We start from the raw sequence: 8,205 nt of genomic DNA, 5'->3' as shown, positions 1-8,205 counted from the left end.
GCCGTGGCTGCTTCCCGGAGCCAGAGCTCCCCAGCCGCTGCTCCCGGAGGGTTTTGGGCACCGTGGGACACGCACACAAGGTTAAAGCAGTTGCAGGGCCGCTGCCGGGCTCTGCAGCCACCGGCTGGGAGGACCCGGTCCATGCCCGGCCTCTCCGGTTGCCCTTGCCAGCAGGACAAGGTGTGGGGATGCCGGCGTGCGGAGGCGGGGGATCCCGCGGGAGCTGGCCCTGCTTTGCAGGAGAGCCACGCATGCACGGCAGGCTCTATTTTTATCGCCTCTCCTGCCTGACTGAGCAGCTCCCTCTGCGCGGTGACATCTAATTTAGCAGCTTCCCCGCACCCCGCTGACTCCGCACGTGAGGGGGAAGCACAATGCGACAGCTATTTTTAAACGCCCATAAATATTAATCCCTCTCAGTGATGCAGCAGGCAGCCTTTCGCTGCTGGGGCGAGCGCGCCGGGGGGGACGACACCCGCTCTCTGGGCTCCCCCCAAATTGGGTTCACCCACCCAGGGAACCCCAGCACCGGGGGCGGGGGGTTCCCCGGGGGACGATCCGGCCCCATCTGCAGCCGGCTGGCAGCTGCCTGGACCAGCATTTTCCCCGTGCTCAGTGGGGCTGTTCCCATGTGGATTCCCAGGCCTCGCTCGCTCCCGGCCTCCCTCCGTGCTGGGGGGCCGTGCTCCCCTCCCGCTCTCCCAGGCTGCCGGTCCCGCTGCCTGGTCGATGCCGGCTATATTTAGCACCGTGATGGCAGCAAGGAGCCAGTGCCGGCTATTTTTAGCCAGCCCTGCCGCGGCTGCGGCGAGGAAGGGTCCGCGCAGGGTCGTGCTGCACTGCAGGCGCTGGGTTTTTGGGCCGGTGGGTGCCGTGTCCCGACATGTGGGACCTTGTGGTGCTGCTCCGGCTCCCGGGTCTCTGCCCGCTGCTGTGGTGGCGGTGACCCTCCTCCTCTCTAGGTCCCGGCGTGAGCTGGGACTCGCCGAAAGCTCGAGCACTCCCAAGCCCTTGCCTGCCACCTTGGCTCCTCGATCCCTGCAGGCTCCGTCCAGCAGCAGGCAGCTGTGTCATCCGGAGTTGGCCCCGGCTGCCGCTCCATGCACAGCTCCCGGCAGCACTGGGATGGTGACGGGCAGCGCAGGGCTTCTCCGCTCCCCGGCCAAACGGGGAGACGCCAGCAAAGGTGCCCAAGAGCACTGACCGTGGCCCACCGGCTACTGCCCACCGGGCTCCCAGCCGCGTTCCAAGCCAGCCCTGCCCCAGCCTGGCGTCGGGCTTGGCTCCGGTGCCAGCCCCAGCGATGGACAGACCGGCGCGGGCCCTGTCGGCAGCCCCTGAGCCCCTCTGGACCACTGGCCCCGGCGCACGGACGGGAGGCAAGCCGGTGGTTGCCGACCCTCCGCCCCGGCAAACCTTCGCTGGCTGCAGCGCTTTGAGGTGCGGAGCCGGGCTCCCGCTGCGCCACCGGCTCGGCCTTGGCCCCGTCCTCTCCGCCTGGCCCCAGCCGGAGGGCAGGGGTCTCCCGGGGGGAGTGCAGGGGTCCCGGGGGAACGTCTGGCTCCGGCCTTGCCTGGCTGCACCTCTCCCGTCAGGTTTTGTTCTCCTAATTGAGCCGAGATCCAGGCCAGGCGCCTCGTAAACGGTTTATCCTCCCCGAGCAGCGGGAGAATGCCAGCGCGCAGGGCTGGGCTCTCCCTCCACAGAGAACCGGGGACGGGGCGCGGGTGGCCGCCGCCGTCCTTGCTGCGGCACGGCAAGGGCACGGCCCCCGGCCCCGCTGCCCGGTGTCCCACCGGGGCGAACCCCCCCGGTGCTGGTGGGGTGCAGGGAGCGGCCCCAGCGATGCCCCGAGCAGCGGGAGGGGGGAGACGACGACCCCCGGGCAGGGCAGCGGGAGCCCTGGCCCCTCTCGGGGCGTCCCGGGAGCACCGGGGCCCGGCCCGGTAACGGCGGCCGCTCTCCATGGTCCTGAGCCGGCCCCACCGGTGTCCCGGGGCGGCGGGGGCGGGGTGGGACCCGAGCAGCGCCGAGCCCTTGCCCGGCCCAGCGACCCCCGGCCCGGGCAGCTCGGGGTGGGGCTGGGGGCCCGCTCCGGCCCCCCCGGGGGCACCGGCAGGCTGCTGCCCGCCCCGCTGCCCGCCGCGGCTCGGGTTTCCCCGAGTAAGCGATGCCGGTACCGGGCGGGGAGGCTGCGGCGGGAGGGGGCACCTTGGCCCCGCCGGGGTGGGGGTGGGGGTCCTGCTCCCCCCGAGGGGCTGCGGAGGCGGCGGGGGAGCCCCGGGGGCAGAGCCGGTGCACAGCGCCGAGCGCCCGGGGGGGGCCGGGGGTGCTCCCACGGGGGATCGGGGGGGGCGACGCGGCGGGGCGGGGGGCGTGGAGCTCCCCGGGGGCCGCTGGCGCCGGCAGCCCCGGGCTCGGGGGTCCCGGCAGCTCCTCTCCGGGTCTCCCCGGTGTCCCCCCCGCCCCCGCCCGGGGCTGCGGTCCCGGGGCTGAGCCTCTCCCGCGGGGCGGGTGGCTGGAAAGGACCCGGGTGCGGGGCCCGGGGGGTGCTCGGCGCTGTACGGCCCCCCCCGGCGGGGCGGGCCGGGGGCGGGGAAGCCCCGGGGAGGCCCGGGCGGAGGATCCCGCCCACCGGCCCCGCCGCCGCCGCCGCCGCCGGCTCCGGGCCCGCCGCGCTGCGCGGGGCGCGGCCGCTCCGGCCCGGGGCGCGGGGCCGCTCCGCGGGGCTGCGCAGGGCAGGTGAGTCCGCACCGGGACCCCCCCGGCCCCCGGAGCCGGGAGCGGGCAGGGCGGGAGGTTTCGGGGGGGGGGGGGTCCCCTAGGAGCTCCGCGCCGAGCTGAGCTTCCCCCGGGGAAGCACCGGGGCTTCCCTCGCCCGCAACGCCCCCGGTGCCGAGCGGGGCCGGGGAGGGGGGGAAACCCCGGGCATCCCCGGCTGCGCCGGGCGCACGGCGGCTCCAGGAGCCCGCACAGCCCCGCTGCGGGCAGCCCCACCTGCCCCCGGCACCTCAACCCCCCTCCCCGGGGGCTGGCGGCGACCCCCGGGGTCGGGCTGGGGTCCCCCGTGTCCTGCTGCGCCTCGGGGACCCCGGCGTTGTGGCAGGGGGTTGGTTGTGCCCGTCCTCGCCGCGGTGCGTGGTCCGGAGCGCCGTGGCTGGGGACCACCCGAGCCCACCGCGGGGGCCTGGAGAGCCGCAGCCCTGCCGTGGGGGTCCCCCGGCCCCCCGGGTCCTGCAGGCGAAGCACCCTCTCTCCCGGGTCGCCGGCTCCCGGCTCAGTCTGGTGGGTTTTCCACGGTGCCCGGCTTTGCGCTCGCCCCCGGTTACTTCTGGCAGACTTGGGGGGGCGATCCCCCCGCCGTGCTGATCTGCCGGCCTGGCGCTGGGTTCCCGGTGCCCTTCGGCTGCTCTGAGTCCTGGTCCCTGCTTGGGGACCTCGAGGAGCCCAGGGTGGCCGGCAGCACGGGGTCGGCTCTGCGCTGGCGTGACCTTGGGGTGTTTCAGCACGGCTGGGCTGCGTTACGGTGCCCAGCAGTCAGGGTGCTCGCCTAGGCTGCGCTGCCAGGGCCACCCGTGGGTGGACACCTCTGCCCCTCGCCGGGGAGCCCCGGTCGGCACCCAGAAGCGGGTTCGCCGGTGGCAGGGTGCTCCGGGGAGCTGGGGGGCGGTGGGACCAGCGGGCAGGCTTGCCCAGGAGGTCCCGGGGCGGCACAGCACGGGGCTCTCCGCAGCACAGAGCTTTACCTGACGGGGTGCCAAGGGCTGCCCTTTTACGCCGGTGTCTTTAATCGTGGGATGGTGGGAGAGCGCCTGCATCCTGCCCCGATGGCTCTGCCGCCGCGGCCCCGCTGGGGACGGTCTGGGGCCCCCCGACGTGGCGGGACCCGTGGCTGGGAAAGCCGGGCAGCGCGCTCGCAGGGCTCGGACGTGGCCCTTATCTGCTGCCACCACCCTGGGAACTCGCTACACGCTCAGCTCCAGTGAATTTCCTTTTTCTGTTTTTGTTTCTTTCCTGCTGACGTTTTTCCCCTCCGGAATTAAGGGCTGGATGGGGACCATGGTTACAGGGTGGTGTGGGCAGCCGGGCCCTGCGGCCGGGGTGGCAGCGGGCAGGGGACAGCAGCCCCCAGCCACCCGCCTGCATCTGTCCCCTCGAAAGGGAAAACCCGGCGTGCGTCTGCGTGCACCCCGGGCGCTGCTGGGGAGTGGAGCCAGGGAGCGGGAACCTGCTCTGCCCCTGTCCCCATGTGTTTTCCATCACGTTCCCCAGGGGCTGCCTGCAGCGGCTGCTTGCCTGAAGCCAGGGCTCGCCCACCGCCGCGTCCCGCCGGCCGCCGCTGCAGGATGTATCGGCCTTCTGCGAGCGAGCAATCAAACCGCCGGTGACCTTAAGCAGGGTGGGAGCTCACCCCCGCCTCTGGCTCAGCCCGAGCCGTCTCTGCTTGTTACGGCCCAGCTGCCGGCACGCAGGAGACGTGCCTTCGCTCGGCGCCCTGGGGCCTGGTCCTGCTGTGCAGGAGCCCTGAGTGAGGCCGCTGATGGTAGAGGATGAGGGGGATGCATGAGCCGCGCCGGCTGGCCCTGTCCCCATCCCCATCCCCGTCCCATGGCCGGGCTGTGCCGGGGCAGGCATGATGCTCGCAGCTGGCACAGCATCAGTTCTGCCCCCCGCACCCCTGGTCTGACGCTGTCCCTTTGCTGTCTCCATCTCAGCCGCGCCGAGTCCAGCCGAAGCCATCGCGGGCAAGAGCCGCCGGGCCGGCGGCCGCATGATAAAGCCGGCGTGGCACCATGCCTGCGGCGGGGAGGGTCCTCCAACGCTCGGTGACCATGTGGCTGCTCCTGCAGAGCCTCCTCCTCCTGGCCTCTTGCCTCCACTCGGCCGCTGCATTCCCCAAGGGCTGCTACCCCTCGGAAGAGGAGGGGCTGAAGACCTTCCGCTGCAGCAATGCTCAGCTGACCGAGGTCCCCAGAGACATACCCAACGACACCAACAAGCTCTACCTGGACTCCAACCGAATCCCCTTCCTGCCCCACGACGCCTTCTGGGACCTGCCGCTCCTGCTAGAGCTGGATCTGTCCCACAACGCCATCACCAGCGTCGAGAGCGGGGCTTTCCGGGGCCTGGCAGAGCACCTGCACTCTCTGGATTTGTCTTCCAACAGGCTGGTGTCGGTCAGCAAAGATGCCTTTAGCAACCTGAAGGCCAAGGTCAACCTCTCCAACAACCCCTGGCTGTGTGACTGTCAGCTGCAGGAGCTGATCCGCACGGTGGACCTGGTGGCCGGCTCCTCGGGCGGCATCGTCTGCGACTCCTCCATGCAGGAGGAGCACGTCGGCAAAGCTTTCCTGCAGGTGATCGCCGACACGGACTTCTGCAACGTGTACAAAAAGACCACGGACATCGCCATGCTGGTCACCATGTTCGGCTGGTTCGCCATGGTGATCTCCTACCTGGTCTACTACGTGCGGCAGAACCAGGAGGATGCCCGGCGGCACCTGGAGTATCTCAAGTCCCTGCCCAGCAAGCAGCGGAGGTCGGAGGAGTCGTCCACCATCAGCACCGTCGTGTGAGGCACTGGCATCCCGCAGGACACGGGGACCCGCGGAGCTGGGGATCGGCCGCTCCGCAGGCTCGCCATGGCTGCAAGAGCTGTCACGAGCCACCGGAATTGCACAGAAATAGCCACGGATTCGTTCTGTTCTCCTTGGGGAAGCGGCATCCGGCAGTGGGAGCCACGGCCGGCGAGTGCCCGGCTCTGGCACAGCGAGGGGCGAAGCGGCTGCGGCCGGGGGCGGTTATCGGCAACGCGCAGAGAGCAGCCGCGGCATCCGCCCGCTGCCTCTGCACTAGGAAAGACCGGAGAGAGACCCTGAGCACCCCCCTGGCACGCGGCCGTTGCTCCGACTGACCCGGACATTCAGACTTCATTTAAAAATTTTGTATTTCCTTTACAGAGATCCCTTGGGGCATTAACAAAATCAGTGTTTTAATCCCTCCCCGGCTTACCCTCGGCTGCCCGAGGGATGTTCCCAGCAGCGCGGGGCAGCCTGGGCCTGGCTCCCTGCCTGGACGGGCAGCGGGCAGGGCTGGGCTGCGGGGAGGAGCGGTACGGCTGCGAGGCCACTGGCCTGCCAGGTCGCTGGCCCCGGGAGGGTGACGGACTGTGACCCCCAGCCCGGTGGGACCAAAGGACGGGGCGGGAGGTGGGGACGCATGGATTGGGAAAGGCAAGAGGTGGGTCCGGGGGTGCCCCGCTCCAGCTCTCGTGCCGGCCGGTGCCGCCCCAACTCCTGTCTCGGCCCCCGCTGCTCCCCGCTCCCATCCCGGCACCCCCAGGCCAGGCGGAGCAAGGGGCGTGGGGGCCCACTCGGAGAGGGGGTGGCTGGTGGGGACCCCCGGCGCCTTCCCCCTCGGAGCGCGCCGTTCCTCTAAGAAGCAAACGGGAAATCAGAGGCAGACGGGAAATGAGCTCCCCGGGGGCTGAGCCCTCCAGGGCCGCCGGGGGATGTGGGTGCTGATGGAGGGGAACCGAGGGGTCCAGACGGTGGGTCCAGCCCTGCCGGCATGTCGGGGGGAGCGGGTTTCCCCTCAGTGCTCCCCAGGGACCACGCGGCCGGGCTTAGCACCCTTCCCCAGCCCGCTCCAGGCTGGGGCCAGAGGAGAGCTCCCACCTCTCGCTCGAGGACTCACAAGCTGCCGACCGGTCACTGTGACGGGAAGCGGGGAAGGAGGCAGCCGCCGCGGCTCCTCCGCCCTCTCCCCACTCCCGCGCCGCTGGCAGGAGCCTGAATCTCCCCTAAAATGCCCCAACGTCCCTTCTTGACACTTCCAGTATTGGGCTGCAGGTTCCTGGTGTCGGTATGTAGAGGCGAGGCCGGGGTGCGGGGGGCTGGCGCGGGTGGGGGTCGGTGCCCACCTTCGGGTGCACGGGGTCCAAGCGGCGACTCAGAGCAAAGCCAGAGCAGACCCAGACTCTTCCGACCCAGTGTCTCATCCTTGAGAGAGCTGGGTTTGCTGGTTTCGCTCTTTTTTTTCAACCAACTGAAGCTAAATTGCCTTAATTCACCAAGAGCACCAACCAAAGCTGCTTCAACATCCTCTGTGCCGGGTGAGACCTGGCTCCGGCCAGCCCGGTGCAGCGGGGGCTTACTGCCGGGACCGACCTCAGACCCTGGTGCGGGCAGCGCGTTTCGGCGCAGCCAGGGCTCCGGCCCTTGGCTGCTGCCCGTCCTCCCGCACCCCGGTGCCGGTGGGAGCCGCGGGACGGAGCTGGCGGGGAGCGGCGCCCGCGCCCTTCCACAAGTGCCTACTTTTCCTGCGCAGACCAGGGGCTCTGCAACACACAAGCACCTCAGTCCCAGCTCCAACCCAGGCGTCCCCTGGGCCTGCAGCCCCACGGCAGCTCCCCCCACCCATGCAACCGGCTGCGGAGAAAAAGGGGCTGGGGGGGACCGGACCAAGCCACCGCGAGCGGCCGCTCCCCCGCGGGCATCCCCGGGCGGCCGCTCTCGTGCCCGTGGTGTGCGGAGACACCCGGGACCGTCTGACCCAATATGTGTTTTGTTTAAGGGACCTTTTACGTTCTTACTTTATACAACAATAAAGTTGGCTTTTACTTTGGAGCCCGTGCCCGGCGTGTGCTGGTGTGTGCATCTGCGGGGGGCACAGGGCGCTGCTCCCGCGGCGGCTGCGGCTTTACGCCCAGGCGGGCGGCATCGCCTCGTGCCGGGGCCACCCTGCTCCTCGGTGACATAATGGCCGCAAGGGAAGGAGGAAGGGCGTCCGCAAAACTCGATGCCTTCCCGGAGCGACGTCCAGCTCTGCTGAGTGCTCCCGGGCTGGCGCTGTCAGAAACACGATCCTCGGTCCCTCCGGTAACCCTGCCTTCGCCTTCAATAAATGAACACCCTGCAGCTCTGCTCCTGCGAGCGCGGCTCAGGTCACTGGCACAGTGCCGGTCCCTGCGCCACATTGCGCCGGGACCCCCTGGAGCGGTTTGCCAGGGCCCAGCTCTGCTCCTTTCCCATCCCCACCGGACCAGAGCCGGGCATCGCGTGGCACATGGGGCAGGGACCACGACGGCTGGGAGGGACAAGTCCTTCCCGATGCCCATGGTTCCCCTGTCCCGTGAGCAGCCTCTTCGGTCACGGCATCCGCAGCGGACCCACTGCCGGTTCACCAGCACCTTTCCCTGCGCGG

At 70.6% G+C, this 8,205-nt stretch overlaps 1 protein-coding gene across 1 annotated transcript; it reads left to right on the top strand.

Annotated features, from left to right (window-relative positions):
* The first annotated feature begins 4,793 nt into the window (after positions 1-4,793).
* LRRC3C (leucine rich repeat containing 3C) lies at positions 4,794-5,576 on the top strand. The gene has a single exon (XM_075722964.1). It carries the CDS (start codon positions 4,794-4,796, stop codon positions 5,574-5,576), a length of 783 nt encoding a protein of 260 aa, XP_075579079.1.
* The last annotated feature ends 2,629 nt before the right edge of the window (positions 5,577-8,205 follow it).

Source organism: Pelecanus crispus, chromosome 18, assembly GCF_030463565.1.
Source record: "Pelecanus crispus isolate bPelCri1 chromosome 18, bPelCri1.pri, whole genome shotgun sequence".
NCBI classification, from domain to species: domain Eukaryota; kingdom Metazoa; phylum Chordata; class Aves; order Pelecaniformes; family Pelecanidae; genus Pelecanus; species Pelecanus crispus.
Note: the sequence above shows the minus strand (reverse complement) of the source record. Positions and strands in the feature narration are given on the sequence as shown.